Below are 25,877 nucleotides of genomic sequence, written 5' to 3'. Positions count from 1 at the left end.
GCGTGTTGGAGCATTTTCAAAGCATAACAAAAATGGCTCCAATCATTCCCGTCATGTGATACCTTATTTCAAAGACAAACAAGGTACATAATTTTTATTATAGTATTAGTAGTCATAATAGTAAATTGTATTTTCCATATCTTATTGCATAATTCTATTATCAAACGTCTGAACAAGCTCATTGCTTAATCGGATGCACCTTTTCCTTATATAAAACAGCGCTGTTGACTGATGACTCAGTACCCATCTATACTGACGACAAACAATTTGTCAGTGTTATTTAAGTATAAAAGGTTTGTCTTTTGCTCATCTCTTGTTACACTTAATTTAAATACTGATCAATCAAATTGAAAAAGAAATGACTGAATCATTGAGTATTACCTTTTGCGACAACATAGCTTAAGACGGCTCATGACTAAACCATTAAGATTGCTGCAAGATCTGAAGGCTCATGTCTCAACAAATAGGGTTCCTGTAAGAATTGAAGGTTCATGTCTAAAATGTAGAATTGCTGTAGAGTTTCAAGGCTTGTTTCTAAGCCAGTTGAATGGCTGGATGGATTTATAGTTTCATGTTTCTATCAGAATGATCCTGGGACAGTTTTGAATGGTCACATCCCCATCAGAAAGTATTTACATGTAGTGGCTAATGTAAATAAGTCAAATGAGTATGCAATTAAGCTGTTACGAAAATTATTTTAATAGATATACCAAACTTGGATGGCGACATGTTATTTTTGCCCTCGCTGAATACGTATGTCCTTTCGTCCACCTTATACGCTTGTCAGTGCTGTTTCTCTTTAACCCATCGTGTGACGGGGCATACATTATACATTAGGAACCGTCTTGATTTAGCAGTCAGCAGATTTGGAGTCGGTTTGTAGATCGCAGGATTGGTCATGGAGCCGTACACAGGGTTGCATGGTATCGGCAGTCCAATGACTTGGACAGCCTGACTAAGATATTTAAAACTATATCCTCAGTATACATGTACGCTCTCGCTTGGCGACTTCTCGTACCTCATCACGACTGCACAAATTTGATCGTCATTGCACGCAATTAAAGGACACAACTAAGGCCCTGCCAAGTCATTTTGCGGTAGTGGGCATATACATTTCCTCCACGACTCCTTGCAATCTTGCAATCAGCCATGAGTTTGGTATTTTGTTTTTCTGGTGATGTTTAAGTCTTGCATACACTTTTGAAGGTCGGAACTGCAATGTGACTAGGACAATGGTTTACATGTTGTCCGACCGACTGATCGACATTTGCTCCTCTTCGAAGAGGGCATACTTATTATTTTAAGGAGTCGCAGTCCTGTCCCACAAATCCATGAAGTTTTATTTCCCTAACAGAACAGAAATCACTGCCACTATGCAAATCACTTGACCATGGATAGCTATATATATATATTATATATGTGTAATACATAGATAAATATTGTAAATTATCTTCTTTTTTTTGATAGCGGTTTTCTTATTTCAACCTCCATTCACCTTGAATAATTGAAGTGTTATAATCACTATCTATAAAAAGAGAAATATACAAATATATATTTTGTAAAAAAAACCCCAATAAACTGCTGAATTCAATCTTTACTCGCTCATGTGGACAGAAATCTATTCTGTTTGTCAGGGGAGATTACTGCGAATGAGATTGTCCTGACCCTTGAATACTCAGACATTTTCAGAATGGCATTGCTCCTTTACTTTACTTGAGAATTATTTAGTTTATGATCATGAACCAATGTTTACGGGAATAATAGCCAAAACCAGCCAAATCAGACAGGTAGCTCTCAAGGGTTATTCTTGATTTGTCACTATTTGTAAACAAACTGCACTGTGCCTTTATATAGAATGTTGGTTAAAGTTTAGGCTGCTGAGCCTTTCCAATATAATATTCACAACAGTTTTGGGAGAACTGTGTGGTATTCATAAAAAAGTCCTCATGTCTATGCAATATGCATTTAATTTTGTTATAAATTCTAGCACATACTATGCAGACTGGGTTAAGTAGTCTTCACTCACCGTTCCTAAAGGTTAACCCATCATTTATATCAGAAAACTATTTTTATAAATGCATGTGCAGTCTGTTTTTAGTTTTTATCCCTCGATAAGTGTCAATTGGGCAATTACCTTGTGCCTCTAAACAATGTTTACATTGAATATTTGACTACTGAGCTTGTCCCTTTAGTCTGCGTTGTATTTAATGTGCTTAGCGTGAGCTATTGCCCGTTTTCCGTCGTTGTCCGTCCGACATAAAGATTATCTTTCAAACAACTTCTCCTCCTAAGCCACTGATACAATTTCGACTAAACTGCGCAGGAATTTCAACATATTTTTCCCACAGAAATGCTCCTTATGTGCCCGCTATCAAATACCTTCACTTATTGTTGATTTTTAAAAAAAACATGGCCGCCAGAGGGATACTTTCCACAATATATGTAAATATGGAAAACTTTGAAAATCTTCTCCTCAGAATCTGCTGAACCAATTTAAAAATGGTTTAACAGAAAATATCCATAGGTAACCCTTTCAAATTCCTTCACTCCATGTGTATTGATAAAAAAACATTGCCGCCAGAGGACAGTGCTACATTTCACAATATGTATATAGCAAACTGAAAATCTCAAAATTCACTGGCCTGATTAAAATATAATTTAACTGAAATGTGCCTTAGGTGACCTCTATCAAATTTCTTCACCCCATGTTAATTCGCAAAAAATCATGACCGCCAGGGGTCGGGGCTACTTTTCACAATATGTTTATATGAAAAACTGTGAAAATATTCCCCTCAGAATCCATTCGGCGGATTTAAAAATGGTTTTACAGAAATGTTTCTTCGGTGACACTCGATCAAATTCCTTCACCCGATGTTGGTTCATAAAAAAAAACATGGCCGCAAGGGGCGGGGCTACTTTTCACTGTATGTCTAAATGGAACAATTTGCTCTCTTGTGACAAGTTATATAACTCTAACTTAAATATTGTAAGAGTTATGACCCTTTGTAGCATTTTACAAGTACACGTTTATCATGTTTTATAAGCCTGTTTAGAACATGACATATTATAGTTTCACCTGCGGAGTACTGGCAGAGGGGTCCAGTAAGTTGTCCGATCAATGACTTAAGATTCCTTTGTCCAATCAGTTGAGCGATATAGAGCTTTCTTGGCCCTAATGTTAATATGATCCAAGCAATGTTGTAGACCTTTTTTGCACAAAGGGTTAGAACATTAGTAAGTTTTCTCTGGGAATATTATGGCTTTGATCCATGTTACTTTAATCAGGAGCATTGCTGTCCCTGTAATTTCCATTTTTATTGACAAAATGATGATGTCTGCTCATTAGCTTGATAATTGTTTATGTTTTGATCACTTCACGTAGAAATATTTTTTCTGGGCATAATTCCCATAGCAGTTCAACAAGCAGCAGTATCACAAAAACTTCATTTAATTTATCTTAGTATGTAAAATTATGTGGATTTTGGATGCTTGATGACCGCATTTAATTGTGATAATGTTTGAAAGGGTTTTATGCAGAGAGAATATATAATCATTATTCCTAAAACAGAATTGTAAACAAGCTTACAAGCCTTATTAAATTGCAAAAAGTCCAATTGACGTCAAATTTCAGTTAAATAGAAAAACAAATAGAGAAGCTGGGCTAATATTTAATCTGTGCATGTTTTGCGTCTTTGAAGTCTTTATAAGATCGTGCAAGTAACTCAGTGCTTAGAATAAATGTTTACATTGCAATCAATTAGATTTATATAAAATATTGAAGACTTATTGATTAAAGTGACTAGACACCAGATGGTCCTAAAGTCGACAAATACAGTATTTCCTTAAAAGAAACTAGAATTGTCCATACTAGCTAGTATAAGGTTGATAACACATCACTTTACATGAATGAAACAATTGTTTTACCCGTTTAAATATTAGCGCATAACGGTTTCCCAGTTAAAGTGTGGAAATTTAGCATGTGAAAGTCATGTGATTAGTAGATACATATACCAGCGCTATTTTTAAATGTACTGGGATTGACGTGTAAATTTCCAATTGGAAAAATGCGCAAATTTAAGGAATGAATTGCGGGCTTGATGTCATTATCGGGGTATGAACGCAAATGGGCTGGTCAAAGTGTGTGGAGTCCGAAGGACTCCACGAGTACTTTGACCAGCCCAATTGCGTTCATATCCCCGATAATGACATCAAGCCCGCAATTCATTACTTATATTTACACCAATAGTTCATTATTTCATTCAATAATTGTTAAAAAGCTTAATTTCATTTAAAAAAAAGAATTCAGTAACCCATTCCTACCCATTCTGTAAATAGAACGACCCAGAGCATTTTTTTCAAATCACGTCACAATATCGCGGGAAAAGATCAACCACTTGAAATCACTTTTAAACGTAAAATTCAAACAGTTATGGCAACTACACATTTAAAATTTAAAAAACTAACACTTTCTAAAATGTTGATTTATATTTTACGGGACCTTCTGACACAATACAAACAATAACAAGATAAATATTTTTCATATATATTGTTATGCAATGTATTGCGATCCGAACATATCCGAGGATGTTGCGTTCATCGAATGATGAACGCAATTGCCTCATTTAAGGAATGGAAGTTGAGATGTAAATATATGCACTTGAATAACGTTTTAAATGCAATGGAAAGTTGTCCAATAATTGAGAATGGTCGGTTATTTGAGGGACAATGTAGATTGTATACTATATCAATAAATTTGTAAAATAGTTCTTACCTATTTTGTAATTATTTTTTTCATAAATTTGGAAATAAGTTTCTGTGATATAATGAGTGATGGCCCTTTGTAGCATTTTAAACAAATACATATTTATCATGTTTTCATAAGCCTGTTTAAAAAAACAGGATATATTATAGTTTTACCAGCGGAGTACAGGCAGAGGGGTCCAGTATGTGATAAAATAACTTAACATGACAAAATAACTTTAGGAATATTTTTTTACATTGACTTTAAGGTTAGCATAAATGTTTTTGTCAATGCACTTAAGGCTAAATAAAGAATATCAACAAGAGCAGTCACAGTATGTGACGAATGCCCCCGAATGTGACATGCTTGTTGTCAAGCATAGAGGAATTTCAATGTGACATTGGCCTTTGAACAATGTCAGTACATAACAGGGATGAAAATAACAATGAAATGTGTGAATAACGCAAGAAACGTTTATGAACAATTTGAATATATAAAAACACTAATTACATCTCATTGATCTTCTGAAACACCACATGAGACCCATGCATGGTCACTGTAATATGTCAGTGTTGTTGTTGATCTTATGCCAACTAAACCAGAGAGATACATTTGGTCAAGGCAAAACCTAATACATTGATCGGTGTGTTAGAATACTGGCTAAATTCTTTTTCTGTGAGCGTGTGGCATATTCAAGGAATTTGACAAATGTAGATCTGAATGTCACAACATGTCACTACATGTAATAAGAAAAACCATAGAGCGGGTTCTTAGTGAACCACATGTCGCCTTATTGTGCCCAACAACTATGCCATAAGATTGAAATTCCTCTATGCTTGACAACAATACCGGGTGGGTCTTGCAAATGTGACATTGCCTTTACGTGTCAACTACATACGGCAAGTTTTTTTTTAAATTGCCTCTGAACACTATGTCCTTATATGCAAGCATTCCAAAGAAAACAAACACTTAGTAGGACCTTGACCTTAGAGGTAGGGACACTGGTCTTACATGTGACACATCATCTTGATATAAAATATGACCATATGTGGAACACATGTGGCAAGTTATTTTAAAATTTGTCCAGACATGAAAAGGTTACAGCCCGGACACGACCACCTACATTATATGTTGTTATATGCAGCATGCCATAGTTTAAAACATTAAGAGTGACCTTGACATTAAATTGAGGAACACAGGTCTTGTACGTGACACAACGCTTGAGGGTATAGGTACGATCCCTGGACCCGTGATACCAGAAGACTGGGTACAAGTAGCTCCCTTGTCTGGCACTTGGCATTTGAAGGGTAGTGCTGGGAAAAGTGGTGCACTCAGTAATGGTTTAACCCAGGTCAGTTGTACCCCATGTATCGATGCTTTACTACCAGCAGATTAAAGAACCAAAGGGTCTCTTCGAAAAGAGCTAGGGTACCGCAACCAGACTGCCTTGAATCCAACCACTGTCTCTTTCACATGTTGTCCGTTTAGCAAAAACAAAGGACCCCGTTGGAAATAAGTGCTTGCACTTTCAAGGGTTTATAATCCTTGACCGCAGCAAGGTCTAAAGAAATGCATACATAACCAGGGGTTCGAACAGGTGATAATTGTCCTGAAAAAAGCAAGGTTCTGTTTGAGTTTGAGGGATTCGTGCAAAAAGCAGGACAAAGGGGCTTGACCCATTTTGAAATTGTTTCCAAAGTCAATTTTATTCATTACAAGGTACATCCTACTGTTTTTGATGGAAATGTCCAAGCAAAAAAAAGACAAGAATAAATTTATCACTTTATTTTAATCAAATATCTTAAATAGTTCTTAAACACATAACTGTATGTCGACATAAAATTCAAATTAAGCACTCAAACGATCAATTGTACAATGACTTTCAAAAATACAAAATCATAACAGTAACACGTATTCGAACAAAGAAATATATCTATCAAACATTTCAATAAAAGGCCAATATTTATAAAAATGCAAATGGCTGTCTTGCCTATGGTCATGATGATAACAAAACTATGAACATTATACATTGTTGGTTTAAATAAAACCAAAATGTAATATATATATTTTGCCCGTACATTCGTTATACATTATTTATAAAATATATACAACAAAAAGGAACAAAGAAAATAATAATATAAGTAGGCATTAGACTTTTTTTTGTTTGTTTGTCATGTTAAGTATCATAATATATGTATGTTAAGTTGATAAAATGGCTCATGAGCTATAAAGTTTTTTGTTACCATATACCCGACTTTAAATAAAGATTCTTGTATCTTATGATTTTGACCAGTTAACCGATTTTCTGATACTAAATTCAAATATTCATTTAGAACTTAATGTAAATGTCTGATGATTATTATTTTTCGTGTTTTGGAATTTAACATTAATTAAAAATACACAACAAATGTTTTGCTTAATATGATATAGTAACTTTTATAATATGATTAATTTTGAGTATTTGCAGCCAAAATACACGGATGTTTTTAATTATACAAGAATCAATATTATACTAACCAGAGAGAAAACCTTTCAACAAGTTATGAGGTTTAACCTAAAATATTATACTGAAAATTACATAATCAACAATAACTATTTTTTCCACATCGCTTGTGACTGTAAAATTCCTTCCTTCTGCTTTATGAGCATAGAAACAAATATAGAGCATTTATCAGTCATCCATCAGTCAACAATTACATCTCTGATACATAAAAAATTCATCACAAGGGGAAATAAATCAATTTTAATGTACGTAATGTGAATAAAGCAATGATCACACTTTCATATTCAACGACTGTCCAAAGAAAAACCAATAATGCATAACATAACTTGTTATCAACCATGCTTACAAAATGAAACGATAAACAAACATATTTTATTAACATTGATTTAAGGGTTTTTCACAGTTGAAAACTCAAACTATGTTATAACTCATATTTTGCTTTAAAATTAAGGGTGAAAATGCCAAATTTAAATCATTAGTCAATCTTTATTGCAATGAATAAAAGCCAAAGATGTCCTAATACTTCTTCACTTTAGATCATTTAGAACACTTTTACATAAACCCCTTCATACAGAGACATTCCAGTAAATCACATCATAATGATACCACACTTAACGCCTTTTGCTCTTCAATTTTTGGATATCAGCAGCCAATTGTATAAAAGTTGGTTAAATTTAACCGCTCGTTAGGACTTATCCACTTTAATACAATTGGCTGCAGACATCTATAGGCTTGGTCAGGCAAATAGTTGCCATTTTTTTTTTCATCCATTCATACCCTATTTCATGAAATGTTTACCTAAAACCATTATTGATACTCTTGTAACCCTCGTTTTATGTTATAATAAATACAATTGTTACCCATGACCTAATAAGAACTATCTCATAATGGCCTTGTCAAGTGTTATGGATATTTCTGCTATGAAACATCTCTGATAGGACTGGAACATTGCTGTTTAATCCAAAGTTATATTGTTTTTGTTATAATTTAGTGTGTTTTTTTCCACTTAAAACCATCTAGATCGGAATTATTGTAAAGCAAATTGTCCCACAATAGCCTGGTCATGTCAACGCCTCTTTTACTAACTAAATACAAACATTATATTGTTGCCTGTTGTTTAGAAAATTTGTCACATATTTCAGCATGGTCAGTTGAATGCCAGTTTTACCTCTGACTATGTTGTTTCACATAATAACCTTGTCATGTTAAGGACATTTTCCACAACAGAGCTTAGAAATCTGTCATATATCTGCGGAGCTGAGTTCTTGAAGTTTTCTCCACCGAACCTTGCTGTTTTGTCTTAGAAATTTTTCACATTTCAGCATAGCCAAGTTTTAGAAGTTTTCCCCTCAGATCTAGGAACTCTGTCACATTTTCGCCTAGCCAAGTTTTAGAAGTTTCTCCATAAACCTAGGAAACCTAGGAAAACTGTCACATATCAGCCAAAAGTCAACATTTGACAATTTGTTCACCCTTTCTCATCCAGTATCCATCCTTGTCCATTTTTGGTCTGGGCTGACCATTCCCCTGTGGTCAATGCTGATACACTTACTTCTTACTAACCAAGGGACATAACTCTGGGTGTTGGTGATTCTCACATGAGTTTTCCATCTTGTCACCATGGTAACAACTGAAAATAGAAATGGAATATTGCATTTATATAAATTTGGAACCGAAGTAAAGTGAAGAACTTTCTAAGACACTTTGCAAGTCAGTATATATATATATATTTTGGAAAAGAACATACCTATAAACCTATTCCAGGACTTAAAATACTTTTAATTGTACCTTAATTATATAAATCATCTTCTTATTGAAGGTAAGTTTTTGTAAAATCCACTTAATATCATGATGAGGCGCAATGAAATAATGGCCCACAGCTGGCAGACAGGCAAGCATGCAACTTCAGAAAGACATTTGCTCTCTCATGGCATGGCCAAATAATACTATTCAACAAAAAGTCAACAACATTTACAAGGGCACCCCAAGCAGATGCTTATGTTTGTTTGTTGCTCATAATTGATCAAGGGGGGTTAATCAAGAATTATGTAAGCCAGATTTATTGGTATCGCTACACACCAGTGACAATATCCCTAAGAATTATGTTTTTTTTTAACAGCTTCCGCGTTCAACATTGCCTAGGTCAAGGTTGCATTTTTTGCATGAAAATAAGCATGCTGTTGCCAAAGCTATGACAATATCTAAACATACGTTCTCATACATACAGGCTACTTAACATTGCTTCCAAATAATGTGACTGTTTGTTTTATGTCTATTGCTTTATCTTATAGTATAGAAATAGATTTCCAATTATGCTTCCATAAATAAAATGATGTATTTCCTAATTTATCTACACAGTAACCAGCGCTTGACAAATGCTTAACAAGATATTGATTCGCAAAAATATGAATTTCCAGGAAAATTAATCAATCTGTAATATTTGTAATACCAGGCCTATACAAACAAATAATTACTACCCTACAACTCTCAAACTCTCCAAGACAACCAATATCCCATTTATCATAAGAAGATATGTAATTATTGATAGGAGTATGTGATAAAACACATCCTTTACAAGAAAAGTTGTCAGATAAGTCATTTCCCAATCTGTCAGTAGTTTGTAAAAAATATTTCCAGAAATGATACCAGCAAGAAAATGCACATCTCTTGGGACAGCATGGCGTTAAGCAAGATAACATAACAATTTATTAAATGGGATATAACAGGTTCACTTCTGGTAAAGTAATAGGAAAAAATACTGTTTTATACTAGTTACAATGTAACTACCAGTATATATTTTGCCAAAAAAAATCAAATGAATGGTTAAGTAATTTTTTGCTTGAAAAACAACAACAACAACAACAGCAACAAGAGTAGTCCCAGAAATGTGACAAATGCATATCAGTTGGCCTTGTCAGTGGGACAGCCAATTGACCTCTAAGTTAGCAATATCCGCTATAATGAAGCAAGGCAAAGATAAGGCAATACCGCCTTCAATCAATGAAACATAGTTGGAGCATTGATAAAACCAAAAGGTCAATTTCATTACAAAGCAGTGCCTTTTTCACTGAGATTAAGTAGTGTTTGAATGTTACACTTGAACAGCAAAAAACATATTTTACTACAGCATAAATGGAACATGACAAATCTGTTAGTGTGACCTTGACACTTGCAATAAGATCACAAACTGTGTTAGTGAAAGACCTTTCCACGGTGCTCTAGAAAAAAAAAATATGTAAAATTTGATTGAATCCCCATTCATAATGATAATTTTTAAGACTATACAGATGCTTCATGTTGTTGAATGATTGGACTGGGTGTATATACAGCTTCTTGAAGCACCCAGACTGCTTGACAATTCTACAGCATTCATTTAAAGCCAAACTTCATTGTTGGAAGTGCATCTATAAGGATTTGTATGGTAAGGTATTTAAAATATGATGCAGAACATAACAAACAGAAATATGACCTACTAAAAGCTTTTTTTCAACCTATGATCAATTTCTATTTTCACATAATTAGCAGTATTAAATGACGTACATGTATGTACATTATTTTCCCCATTTCTCATTTTCCTACTTAATTCTCAGGTCGCATGCATGAAGAGTATGCAAAGCCTGTTCGATAGATGACATTGCATGAGAACTGATAATTGACCATAAAAAGCCTGTTCAATAGATGGCGTAGCATGAGAACTGATAATTGGCGATCTTGACAATATCGTTTCCTTGTTAAGTCTGAGGCAGAAAAACATACTAAACCATAGCTAACTATTCGCCTACAGTGGTTTCTGAGAATTCCACCCCTGAAGACAGGAAGTCATCAAGTATTGATATGTAATGAAATAACATGGTTCTCTAAGGCAAATGTCTTTTTCTCCTTTTTTCACTGAGTTTTTTTCAATAATGTCGGGTAGGAGAATGGAATGAAAAAAAGAGAGAACAAAGCAATCCGATTCCGTTTACAAGCGTGAGTATAATCCCAGTCAAAAACCTTACAAATATTGAATTATTAAAGAGTGATGGGGGTATGTCTGGATTATTATTCATGCTGAAGTTATGGTCTTTATTTTATATTTGTGTATTCTCTCTGACAAAATGTATACCAAGTTTCATTTGAATATCCTCAACAGTTTTGAGTTATGGCCAAGGTTCAAGTCTTTGCATGATGCCAACAACGACACCAAGGCGATCACATACCCTCAACTTCTGTCTTTGACAAACTGATGAGCCAAAAACAGTTGAGCTATATACGACCAAAACAGTTGAGCTATATACGACCAAAAAAGTAATTTTACTATCAATAATTGTTGATTAAAAAAGACATTGTAAATTTAAACCAAACTTAATGGCCAAAACCAAACAATCTTACAAATAACCTCTAAAATATAAAATGTTATCTACAGTTCAAAGGAATGATGATCAATTTTATTGTAACCCAAAACACATTTTTCTTTATAGGCCTAATGAATAGTGTCAGTGTATTTGAGACTCTAACAACCTCTGACAATGTCTACCTAGGGTATAATTGTCATTTTTATTGGCCAGCCAAGCAATATTGACAGGGCATTGATTCAACACACAAAGGGCACCAGCTGTGCATGAATAAAGTACAGGTGAACTGAGTTTTACTTTGTATATGAATTAAGGGCACCATTTCTGGTATTAAAATGGACAGGTTACGATGGATCAATTGTTAAATTGGACCTATTATATCACCTAAGTTGAACAGATTATGCTGCTGTGTTTTAAGTAATTTGTAATGTCATGTTGTGTTGTAGTTTGTCCATGTTATGGTATATTGTACAGTTTTGGTATTTTTCGAGATGTCATGTTGTGGTGTTGTCATGTTGCAGTATCGTCATAAAATGGTATTGTTAAGTAGTGGTATTTTTATGTTGTGATTATTAATATCATGTTGTAGTTTCATCATGTTGTGGAAGTGGCACGTTCTTATAATGTCATAAAACAGTCTTAATAGTTGCCATGATGTATTATTGTTATGATGGTTTTTGTCATGTTGGGATGTTGTGGTTTTGTCATATCGTGGTATGTCATTTTGTGGCATTGTTATGTTGTGGTATTGTCATGTTGTGGTTTTGCCATGTTGTGGTATTGTTATGTTGTGGTATTGTCATGTTGTGGTTTTGCCATGTTGTGGTATTGTTATGTTGTGGTATTGTCATGATGTGGCATTGCCATGTTATGGTATTGTCATGTTGTGGCAATATCATGCTGTTGTATTGTCATGGTGTGGTATTGTCATGTTGTGGTATTGTTGTGTTGTGGTATTGTCATGTTGTGGTGTTGTCATGTTGTGGCATTAAATTTTCATGTTTAGGTATTGTCATGTTGTGGTATAGTCATGTTGTGGTTTTGTCATGTTATGGTATTGTCATGTTGGGGCATTGTCATGTTGTGGTGTTGTCATGTTGTGATAATATTGTTGTCATGTTGGGGCATTGTCATGTTGTGGTGTTGTCATGCTGTGATAATATTGTCATGTTGTGGCATTAAATTTTCATGTTGTGGTATAGTCATGTTGTGGTATTGTCATGTTGTGGTGTTGTCATGTTGTGATATTGTCATGTTGTGGCATTGTCATGTTAAGGTATTGTCATGTTGTGGTATAGTCATGTTGTGGTTTTGTCATGTTGTGGTATTGTCATGTTATGGTGTTGTCATGTTGTGGCATTGTCATGTTGTGGCATTGTAATGCTGTGGTATTGTCATGTTATGGTGTTGTCATGTTGTGATATTGTCATGTTGTGGCATTGTCATGCTGTGGTATTGTCATGTTATGGTGTTGTCATGTTGTGATATTGTCATGTTGTGGCATTGTCATGTTTAGGTATTGTCATGTTGTGGTATAGTCATGTTGTGGTTTTGTCATGTTATGGTTTTGTCATGTTGTGGCATTGTCATGTTGTGGTATAGTCATGTTGTGGTATTGTCATGCTGTGGCATTGTCATGTTTAGGTATTGTCATGTTGTGGTATAGTCATGTTGTGGTATAGTCATGTTGTGGTATTGTCATGCTGTGGTATTGTCATGTTATGGTATTGTCATGTTATGGTATTGCCATGTTATGGTATTGTCATGCTGTGGTATTGTCATGTTGTGGCATTGCCATGTTGTGTTATTGTCATGTTGTGTCATTGTCATGTTGTGGTATTGTCATGTTGTGGCATTGTCATGTTGTGGTGTTGTCATGTTGTGGAATTGTCATGTTTAGGTATTGTCATGTTGTGGTATAGTCATGTTGTGGTTTTGTCATGTTATTGTCATGTTGTGGCATTGTCATGTTGTGGAATTGTCATGTTGTGGTTTTGTCATGCTGTGGTATTGTCATGTTGTGGTATTGTCATGTTATGGCGTTGTCATGTTGTGGCGTTGTCATGTTGTGGCATTGTCATGTTGTGGTATTGTCATGTTGTGGTATTGTCATGTTGTGGTATTGTCATGTTGTGGCATTGTCATGTTGTGGCATTGTCATGTTGTGGAATTGTCATGTTGTGGTATTGTCATGTTGTGTGGTATTGTCATGTTGTGGTGTTGTCATGTTGTGGCATTGCCATGTTGTGGCATTGTCATGTTGTGATATTTTCATGTTATGGCATTGTCATGTTCTGATATTGTCATGTTGTGATATTGTCATGTTGTGGCATTGTCATGTTGTGGTATTATCATGTTATGTTGTGATATTGTCATGTTGTGGTATTGTCATGTTGTGATATTGCCATGTTGTGGTATTGTCATGTTGTGGCATTGTCATGTTGTGTTATTGTCATGTTTTGGCATTGTCATGTTGTGGTATTGACATGTTGTGGTATTGACATGTTGTGGTATTGTCATGTTGTGATATTGTCATGTTATGGTATTGACATGTTATGGCATTGTCATGTTGTGATATTGTCATGTTGTGGAATTGACATGTTGTGTAATAGTCATGTTATGGCATTGTCATGTTGTGATATAGTCATGTTGTGGTATTGACATGTTGTGTAATAGTCATGTTGTGGTATTGTGATATTGTGGTATTGACATTGCCTTCTATGTGTAATTTGCTCTAAATGTGCAAATGTAAGCCAAGGCTTGGAAACCATTCTGAATTTTTAGATATTTTCACATGAAGCATGCTGCACATATTGTTGTCCATTAAAATTGTACATGACTCTGGCTAAAAATATATTGAGTTAAATCCCCTGTTGACAGGTTTTGGACATATTGACAACGCAGATGACACCATTACAGCACCAGGACGTTGAATATACCTAATAAACAGATCAGCATAAAATACATCAAGTTGCAATGAATTTTTTTTCTTTTTATTGAGAATATTTAAAATGCATACCTTCTCCATTCCCCTGTAAGCATGTTGCATTCATGCATCAAGGTAGACAGAAAATGATACATTATCAAAAGGTTTCCACCCAACTTAAAACTTGATTCAATTCAAAATTCTTGTGATATTTAACCAAACAGTCTCTTATCCTTTAAACATGATATGATTGCATGTCATTTATATGATATTAATATGAATCTTGTTTTTGTTGTCTGAATTAAGTGTAATTTTGATTTATTAGAAAATGTGAATCATTGAATGCAAGATTGAGGGTGTCTGTTAAAATGCATTTATCAAATAGAATGTAGCCCGCCCAGTATTAAGGCTGACTACTGATCTACCCAAACAGACGTCAGGCAAACCTGAAAAGTACATGTTTTAGAGGTCAAAATTATATTTTGTCAAATAAGTCTGGTGAGTATCTTTCAAATTTTCTAATACATTTATTTTAGTTAATCCATAGTCAGACATTATAATTGGTTATAATCAGGTGAAGCAGAAGATATAAGCAGTGGCTGGCCCAGTAGTGGGTAGTTTACACAATATAATAAAGACCACTAAAAGTTAAAGAATGTTCTTACAAACAGTAAATGGAGAGTCACTTCAAACCATTTACTGTACTTGCAATGTTTAACATTAACTTTAAGATGTCACTTAAATAATTATCTGTCTAACAGGTCCAATAATGATATAACATGAAAAGAACGACAATGTATTAAATTCTCTGATTAAAATTTTACTATGTTTTATTAGTATCAAGACATAGACTATGATGATTAAGCTATGAAATGACGATATTAACAATATCTAGTGAACATGTATTTCCAGGCAAACCAACTGTGCTGGTATATTATGATATGAAAATTAAACATCAATCCACGCAGATCTTGTCCATTTTCTCTGGATCTTGTCCATTTTCTCTGTCTTTTTTCAAACAATTGGTCTAAAATGATGCATTTTGATGTAATTCATGCATAATTTCTCTACCATATTGACAGAAAATATTGCCTTGGATTTAAGCAAGACATGTATCGGGTGCCCCCCACCCCCAGATCATCTAGTTAGTTATATAATAACACATAAGGGTATTGTTACCCAGGTTACAATTTTAATTGTGTACTCTCACTTTTATTACAGTTTTCCAGTTATGACCAACATTACAATGCGAGTTTTTCAGTGGGAGCGTGCATGGATGCATGGACCTTTAAAAATCTTCAATTTCATTGGCTGAGAATGTAGGTTGTATTCTAATTCTGGATTCGTTTTCCTTTCACTGGTTGTCACCCCTGAAAGTCTCAAATAATAAATGACATAAGCAGTTGTGAACACTTTTAAAACAGGAAATGATGTGTATTGTTATGTTCCAGACAATACTTAATTCAGCCATTAAGTTTTTATTTAAATATAGAGTTCTTCTTTTCAAATATTGACCTAACAATGATTTATTTGACCTAGAAACTGTCAGTTCATTCATTTGTGTGGTTGTGATTTTACTGAGACAGATTTCAACAATGAAATAGAAATCTGGTTTTATCTCAATGTAGACCAATTTCAATATTTTACTACCAAGTTAAAAGCACCCTTTGTTTTTACAAATTGCCAACAATTTTTAAGAGGCAGAAATATTTGCATAAAGCAAATATTGAATAACTAGAGCTATCATTGTAAGTGACAAATGCCCCTAAAGTGGCAGACAGATCAATGGAACATTCAGGAACAGCCTTAAGGGCATGTCACACACTACAGTAGTACCTCCGGGACTAAACCGGAGCATACAGTTAAAAACAGCGAGAAAATCAGTCGAGCTCCATCGAGAAAGCTCTTGAAAAAAACATCTGGCTGAAGCAATGACCAATATAAGTACTACCGTTAGAGCCTATACGCTACCGAGATACCACTTTTTTTCACCAATGATATACCAAGGAACTGACAATGTTCTACAGATGTTCCGGAAATTGCGGATTGTCAGCTATAGTGGAGTGATACCCTGGCACTGTTGTTATACTATCTATGAACGGTCGTAGTAGGGTGTCACATAGCTATTAATACCATCTCAAGCTGATGCTATTTTGATTGCCGAAGAACTGACAATGTACTACTACTGTTCTTAATTATGTAATACAATTGTGATACTGTTGCCCTGCTGTACTTATACCCATTCCAAAATTTGTGCTCAGGTATAGCTCCTGCTACACTCTTTTAAGTAACAGGCCCTAAACATAAACTTAAACCATGTATGCAGGACCCAATGATTGATGACTTCAAGTGTCAGGGTAGGGACCTTGGACTTGCAGGCGGCACTGATCCAGAGATTATAGGACCTGCAGGTTGCCCCTTGCATGACAATTAAAGCTACAGCCTAGACAGGACAACATATACTAATATATGTACTGATATATGCAGCATTCCATAATGATTCATCATCTTATGTGAAAACACCACTGCTGTTGATGCAAACAAACATTTTTATGAGAGTTATGGCCCTTGCTTCACGTGTGTTGGGACTGGTAACATGTGTACTAAGTTTCATGAGAATATCTTCAATAAATTGTTGAACTTAACTAAATCAAACTTACTGCCAACATTATTCTCCCAACAAGCTAGGCTACATGACAATGTTTTTCTATTAACACCTCTATTTGTTTTAGTCAGAATGGTCGGAATTAATGTCCATAAATTTTTATGCATACTATTATTTTTCCCTTTCCCAGTCAATCCCCCCCCACCAGAGTTTTTTTGTGTATAATTGTGGAAGTGTAGATAGAATACTGGTGATGTTATTTTACTTCTAAGAATCTTGTCAACATATTTTATGCTGACATGACGAGATGAAACATGACATGTTGACTTTTTTCCCACTTGTCCATTTATTTACCTGGATATGTTGATTTTTTTTTTGGCCGAGAAATAAGGTAAAACAGGTTATGTGCACCTCATTTACAATAAACTCCACACTGTGTGTTCAACTATTTTAATAATTGACAAAATAAAAAAAGTTGATGTTATACAGTTAATAAGTTAAAACATGTCAACCTACACTTGGTATCATATGTCGAGTAATATAACTAATGTCAAGCCAACCTATAACAAGTAAACAAGACCACTAATCACATCATCAGTATAAAATGATATTTGTCTCCATATTAAATGGTAGCGTTATACCAAGCATACATTATTTATCATGATCGAGTTACAGTAATGATACCAGTAAAAAATGACAAAATACTTGAACTGAAAATTAGCACAGACATCTTTTATTTATGTACAGATTGGGAAAAAAACACTTTTCAATTTAACATACATAACATTTAAAAAGCTGTTATTTAGTTTTGGCGCAATATAAAATGACTTCTCTGTTCTATTTATTTTAAAAAGTTGCCTTAAGGCTTATGCAAGATGGCTTCTTCTTGAAAGAATTTTTAAAGTTAGAACATTTCAGAGTATGAGCAACATTACATATATCACACTGTGAAATGATCTCATCCATTACAACAATTCATATTCAGATTTAAAAATAATTATAAGACAATTTAAAATATTTGTGTTTTAAAAAATCCATATGATTATACTGCACCATGATACACACTTTTAAATAGCAGTTAAAGTAACCTTCCCGACACAGACCCACTTAAAATTCCTTTAAAGCTAAAATAATTGTTAAACAATCAAAGAGCATTTAGTGATAAAAGATAAATTAAAAACATGAACACCAAAAAAGAACCTCTTCAGTTTGGATTACCGTACCCTCAATTGCACTTATGAGAATTTATAGATATAGATCTAGTTTGCTTTTTACAAAATTATTTAAGCAGCATGCAACACCGGGCAAGTTTGAATTCAGTTGTATTTCTAATGTCTACATAATATCATACACACTCAACATAATTATATGCTTTAAAAAGACTCAAACTTAAAAGTGCTCAAGGATCATCATTGACTACAACAACTATATTCATTGTTAGCCAGAGTTGTGGGCCCTGAGTCATTTCCCTTTTATGATAGTAAAATTTCAATTAGTGTTTCATCTTTTAAAAAATCGAAAAACAAAGTTGAGTCCGATCAATTTTTGATTTCACTAGACTTCTAAATGTCGATCAGCATCTATCTAAATTACACTTTTTCCATAATTACATATATATACACAAATTCTTGTATTTTGATTTAAACATCTAAAAACATTAAAAGAAAATATTAATGATATTCACGTACCTGAGTGTAATTATTAACATATCATCAATAATTATCAGGAGAGGTCGTAACCTGACCAACCACTTAGTCATCAATCATTTTTATTCATACAGAAATCAGTGTAATTGTCGTATTTCATGTTCGGCCAATAATTTCCATAAAGTTGTGACAGAAGATTCTAATGAATATGCATATTAGGTAAATTATTTATATCTTTGTCCATTTTGATGAACTTTGCAATTAGTTTTCAAGAATAATTTTAAATGTCTGAGTAATATGCAAATAAACAGAATTTGTTATGCACATAAGGAAAGAGAAAAAAATGGTTTGTTTCGGATATGATGGTTGTCATTCAAGCATTCAAGTAAACTATAAAAGGATTATATCTTATCCATAATGCACCAGTCAATTGTAACTTCGCCCCCCCACCCAGGCTCGGGGAATAGCGGGGACTTTGCTTTTTTGTTCAGCCAAGCCCGGGAAAATCCCCTTCCTGCGGAGATGAACTGCTGGTAAGATCCCCGCCAAATGCCCCCGCACCTCAGGGACCATAGGTAAGGCCCATCCCCCCGCTATTTTTGTCGTGAAGACAAAACCACCGCATTCACCTGGCACAGCAGGGCCACCTGGAAGGTAAAAACATGGCTATCCCCAATATACCCCACGCAGGACCTAGGGGGCCTTGGTTACAATTGACTGGTGCATAAAGCAAAAGCTTTTTTTTTCACTTGTTTAACTGGAGTGCTGTACCCATTTTTTTCTGCTCCTGTCAGCTAATAGGGCTTTTTTTAAAAAAAGAAGGAGTGTAATTAAAACCTAGAGAATATGGAGGGTATAAAAGGGGAGTTAACCAGAATGGACACTTTCTACGTGCAATAAAATTAAAAAACACCCAGTCAACATAGACTGATCAAGATGATCGTTTGTAAGGCCTTCTTTGAATATTTTTTTTGAAATATCTCTGTGCCATCACCAATTTTGTCCAAATATGATCAGGTTTGAACGACACCAACTTTCTTCATTAAGGTTTTTCGAGATGTTGGGGTTACAGTTTCTTACTAAGATATTTAATTGTATTGAAGAGAAATTAAATTATCCTTTAACATATTTTAGTGACATGGCCTTAAAAGGATTCAATTATTACAGACAAAAGATGACATTTTGTTAAGCATTAGATAATCTTAAACAATGACTTCAATAAATAAAGCTTTTACAATCCAACTGACAAGTAATTTCAATATCTTCATTTCACAAGTTTATCAGCCATTTTCATCAAAATTTGTTTTTTTCTACATTAACAAACTCCGCGTTAAAAGAAGCTAAAACAGACAATTATGACTGTGATAAATTGTTTCTTTCAGGGCAAGGAAAAGAACATTTATAAAAACAAAATCACTGTGTCAAACTGTGTTGTGAAATTTAATTATGAACAGAATCTGATGTATTACTTCTTACAGAATTTATGAGGAAAATTCTTCAAGATTTGTCTTCATTCTGGAGACACGAAGGCTCACTTTCAGTTGTTGAATTGTTTCAGAGTCATCATGGACAACATTTAAATGGATCATTCAACACTAGGCCTCGAGCCAGTGATTACAAACAGCCTCAAGTGGCAAATCTGCAAATCTTCATTTCATTGTTAAACATTCCTTTTAGTTGAGTATTGATGATAAATTTAATGATTAAATGCTATTTTAAATTTCTCAATTATGTGAAACAAAATGAAAAAATACTATTTTTTTAAATATTTTTCTAAGTCTGAGCCTAGACCCTGACTTGAGAATGTAATCATGGCAGCTCAGGGCCTGCACATGATTTTCAAAAAAAGTGCCTTTTAAAGCTTGAAAACTCTTCTAAAAGTATTAAAGAATACACATTATAAAACCCCCCTCCCCCTTTCCAGAAATGTCCTGCACAACTTATGCACCAGTCAAATGTAACCACGGCCCCACCAGGTCCAGGGAATAGCAGGGACTTTGACTTTTGGTCCAGCCAACCCCGGGTAAAATCCCTGCCCTGCGGGGACGAACTGATGGTAAAATACCCGCCAAATGCCACCACATTCCAGGGATCCTAGGTAAGGCCCAATCCCGGCTATATTTTGTGCGAAGACAAAACCACCGCATTCACCCAGCACTGTGGGGCCATCTGAAAGGTAAAAACACGGCCCATTTCCCCTGCTATCCCCGGTATACCCCCGGACCTGGGGGGGGGGGGGGGCGTGGTTACAATTGACTGTAAACAGCTGCCCTCCTGATTATCTTCTATTATAGTATAATTAAGTTTATGATATTTTTTTCAATTTTTGGAGACCTTAATAATAACTAACTGTAGTGTTGAAAAATAATTTGAATTAATATTAGAAATAAAAACAGACCTATCAAAACTGTCAAGATATTCCTATTTATAAATTACTTCCCATGACCCTGAACCACCCTGATCTTTTATATTCATAACCATTAAACCAAACAGGAGAAAACAGTGTCAAACTGTGACATACCTAGATAACTAAAATTATGTTTGGAAATGGATTCAATATATTTTTATGTTAAAAAAAATCCTAAATTGCAGAGTGACTTAATTTGATTTATATCAATTGGCTAAAGCAAAATATCTCCAGGTCCCGTGAAGCTATTGAACCACTTAAAGCACAAACGATACTCACACTATAAAGAAGCAGGGGACGGGGGTATCAGTCACTGTCAGTGAGCAAGACTGCTAGCACTCATTCGCATCCCCTGGGAGACAATCGGGTAGGAAACCAGAGACCCATTAAGTTCAATAGTCTGAGCGAGACTTTGATTATTTGATGGCTGGAGGCCCGACATCGTCTGCGGTAGTGAGACAGGAACGATTGTGGGCGGATTCATTGACAGCGTTGCTGTATTTAAAGTCTGTTGAGCTGCAATGCTGCATTGTCCCCCAGGCACTGCCGCTAACGCAGCTTCGCGAACCATTCGCTGCTGTAGTGCCTGTTGCTGATGTTGCTGCGTTATTGTCGTTAAGTCATTGCTTAGCGCAATTTGCTGAGCGAGACTGGTATTAAGATGGTTAAGTGAGGAAGCTTGAATTGCGGCATGCACACCTGCCGAGTTAAGAGTCTGTAAAATGTTTGTTTTACTCACTCGATATCGGGCGTTTTGTTCCAAGAGCACTTCGTTTGTTGCTGTTAAGTCTGCAACCTGTTTTTTAAGTTCGTCGACTTTTTTCCGCAACATTGAATTCTCATCTTCTAATAACTGATAACTGAGCGGTTTAGAATTTGGTGATAAAGGAGGGTAGCGATTTTCGAACGATCTAAATCCGTCATTAGCGAATTCTGGATCAAGTCTTCTACGCTTGATACTAACTTCTTGCTCAAACTCGAACCGATCAAAACGAGGCTCCTTACTGAACAGTTCATTATTACGTCCCTCAGACTTTCTCTGTAAGAATTCATACTCCGAGCTTGATATGTGACGATATTTACACTGGTTTCCCCTATGACAGTCACCTTTCAAATTATCCTTACATATAGGAACACCACCCTTTGCAACCATTTCAGCATGATTCACACCGATGCCGAGTGCCGCAGCTGGCTGAACGCGAGACGGCAACTCACCAGTTAATCGAGCGTGATCTTCCTCCTCTCGAGTACAGTGCAGGAATTTACAATTACTCCGCCGGCATCCATTATTCTGAAAGTCGTGACAGAATGTGTATTCGGAGATCTTTTTAAATTCAGCTGTTTCTGGTTCACCGGGGTGACGATATTTACACCGCTTCCCACGCCTGCAGACATTACGCAGAAAATCGCGGCAAATGTCATTAGTATGCCCATTGTCACTTCCACTTTCACTATGGTCCGACATTTTCTCACTGCTTTCCGACATTGTGTGAAAAGTCATACAGAAATCAAGTCCTCTTTTATGAACTTAACCAGTTTAAGCAGCTTTGCGCCAATTTTTGTTTGCAACAGAATAAAAATGAAGTGTTTACAGAAAGATATTCACGCTGCCACAAGGTCGGTCGCAAGGCAGAATGTTAGTAACATTAAAATCACATGACTTGGTCACAGTGTATCTCACCTTGCTCAGTCAAGCGTCTATAAGCACATCGATGGAATCTGAAAATAGAATGAATACATTTTGAGATGAAGATATAAGCAGAAAATTAAATGTTGAGTATAGTGTTTGTAACCTTGAAACTTACATCTAGAGGTACCCGGCCAATATTCACTCAAGTCTTGAAATTTTATGATCCAGACTCAAAACCATTTTTTTTTTTTATTACATTGTAAAATTGATATGCAATAAAGGTACAAATTGTTGAAAATATTTGAAATCAGACCATATTTAAGTTACTTTAGACTCAGGACGTTACTGAATATGGACCCAGGATCCCAAGTTTAACACATTCAGAAAAGGCCAAAAAATGTGGGTCCCAGGGATGCACAGTTAGTAGGAATCAGACTGCATGCAGTTCAATTTCTTTACACCAGCTACTGCATTATGTTACCTATTATTATAGTAAACACGCAATTCTGTTCTCCCAGCCCTTCAGTGCTTTGATCATACATACACATATTTTATTCATATGAAAATAAAATAAATACAAAACATCATTTGAAAATAGGAAAATATAAAACTTCTCAATCTAGAATTGAAATCATGATTGTATTATGATAATTCTTGAAAAGAAGTTCTTCTATAATTCTTTGTTATTTAAACTGATAAACCATAAAGAAAATTAGTGGGATAATAATTCTCCTACCACAAAGATTACCTTTGTTACAGAATATTATCTCTATGTAATTAAATTGCAATAAATCTTCAACATTATATGAAAGTTGTAGCATAAAGTTCTTTTCTATTTCTCAAAATCAGTAGACAAAATTCCTATAAAATCCATACCTTTCAACTCATTAAATCCTAAACAACGTATGTTTTCATTTAAATATCATCACAATAAATGAGAAAACTAATATAATTTACGAGAAAATTGAGAATGTATTCTAAAAGACATTCGGTGATAATTGAAAGGTGAAATGTTAATATGGCAATAACTCTTCCAATTATTGTCTTTCATATATTAATGTTAACCCAGAAACATTCGCATTATATATAATTTTCCTTTAATCAAATATTACCAGGTACAAGAAAATCGTTTTTTTTTAATGAAAAGGAATTTTTAGTGAAATATGTTATTTCTGTCGTCTACATAAACACATTTAATACTTTAATAGAAGATTCATTTGGTCAAGTCATATAGACAGTTTTACCAAGCCAAATAATTACAAGATTAACACCCCAAGTGACAAAGCCAGGTTTTCAATGATTGACTGATTAGTAGTCTTCAGCCTTCGTTGTTAGATTTAGTTTCAACTGTTTTTCTATGTTTTTCTATAGTGAGTAACAGTAACCTTGACCCTAGGGGCCCCAAATGCAATCCCACGAAAGGTCTCCAAAAACTCTTCCTTTATACCAAGTTTGGTCACAATATGCCAACACTATTAACTAATGTCATTTAGAACCAACAATTTTTCTACTTTATGTAACAGTAACCCTTGACCTTAGGGGTCCCAAACGCAATCTAATGAAAGCTCTCCATAAACTCCTCCTATATAACAAGTTAGGTTATTATTATTTGTCAACCCTAACTTAATTAAATTTCGTTCAGTCCTGAACATTTTTTAATTTTAGTAACAGTGACCTTGACCTTGACGCTAAGAGCTCCAAATGCAATCCCATGAAAGGTCTCCATAAACTATTTTTATATACCAGTTTGCAATATGTCAGCCCAAACTAAAGTTATTCAGTACCAACTGTTTTTCTATTTTTGATTTCTATATGTAACATCGCTGACCTTGACCTTTTATAGAATGGACCCTAAAGGAATCCTAAGCAAGTTCTTCACCTATTCTTTCTTTCATAAAGTTTGATGTCCATATGGATGAACGGAATTCAAGTTATTTACTGGAAAACCCCTACTGCCATAGAAAAGTTTTGACAATTCAAGGGCCATAACTCTGGAATTGATAGTGCAATTTGGCAGTTGATTTAAAAGACAGTCAATATGTGGTGCTAATATTAACACTGTGACACAGTTTGGTAAAGATTTGATATAAATGCAGTTATTTGTTTTGAGATCAGAAACAGTCCTCTGTGCACTGTGAATGTAGCGGACGCCGTTCAACATAATCCCTACATGACTGTGTCTCCCGTGGTACGCATAACATAACAAATTACCAAGGTTTTGGTTTTTGATCAAAATGTTTTGCATAAATGTTAACTAAAGCTAATATTTTAATATGAGCTTTAAAATGGTTGAAAGTAATAAAGTTAGTATCTAAATTGTTAAATTATGTTGCTTTATATTTTAATCTGAAATGTGGTTCATATATACATGAATATTTAAATTTGCTCAGAAAAAATTCTATTTTTAAACAGGCCTGACAGTTAGAAAATACATTTCTTTCCAGTATAATTATTTTAAAACCATATAAAGCTGTCTACCTTGTAATATAACTACTGTCAAAATGATGATTACAGATTCATTTTAAAATCATAATCAAGTCAAAACCTATTCTTTCTTTAAAAACATATGGAAGGCAATCTTGTTCTATATACATATTAACAAAGTAAAGATCATAAACCCTTGCACAGCATCAAAACCACATTTACAATCTCAGCTTGACAAGTTTATTGGCTGATATTCAGAAATGAAAACATTATTAATAAAAGGATGAATTAGGCCTTCTAATTACCCAAGTGGACAACAGTTTTCAACAAAAATGTTATATAGATTTGCTGTTTAAGTTACAATATAGTTCATTCATTCAAATGTTGACAATTCAGCTGCAATTATGAAAATCGTTCATATCTTTGATTCAATTCAGTATTAAATGTCCCCAATCAGGCGCTGTGAGTAAGTCAATGAAGTCACTTATGCACATGCAGTCAATTGTAACCACGGCCCCCCCAGGTCCGGGGGTATACCAGGGATAGCCGGGGAAATGGGCCGTGTTTTTACCTAATCTTTCTTTGTTACATTTAATTTCCAGAATGTAAACTATAATTTCAAACAAATTTTTTTAGAAATATTTTACATTCCAGAAAAATA

The 25,877-nt window shown here is 34.6% G+C and overlaps 1 protein-coding gene across 11 annotated transcripts in view; it reads right to left on the bottom strand.

Moving 5' to 3' along the window:
* Positions 1-6,511: 6,511 nt before the first annotated feature.
* The window catches only part of LOC128234879 (zinc finger CCCH domain-containing protein 10-like), a 220,587-nt gene continuing 201,221 nt past the window's right edge, over positions 6,512-25,877 (bottom strand). For 10 of the 11 annotated variants that reach the window (XM_052949819.1, XM_052949511.1, XM_052949595.1 and 7 more), the window contains 2 exons: positions 21,442-22,881; positions 6,512-8,874 (listed from right to left, as the gene is read on the bottom strand). In XM_052949819.1, coding sequence (XP_052805779.1) covers positions 21,479-22,663 — 1,185 coding nt within the window. In that variant the 5' untranslated portion in view covers positions 22,664-22,881 and the 3' untranslated portion in view covers positions 6,512-8,874; positions 21,442-21,478. The remainder of the gene's footprint in view (positions 8,875-21,441; positions 22,882-25,877) is intronic. The other variant, XM_052950260.1, reaches the window with a different exon arrangement.

This window comes from Mya arenaria, chromosome 1 (genome assembly GCF_026914265.1).
Source record: "Mya arenaria isolate MELC-2E11 chromosome 1, ASM2691426v1".
Classification (NCBI taxonomy): Eukaryota; Metazoa; Mollusca; class Bivalvia; order Myida; family Myidae; genus Mya; species Mya arenaria.
Note: the sequence above shows the minus strand (reverse complement) of the source record. Positions and strands in the feature narration are given on the sequence as shown.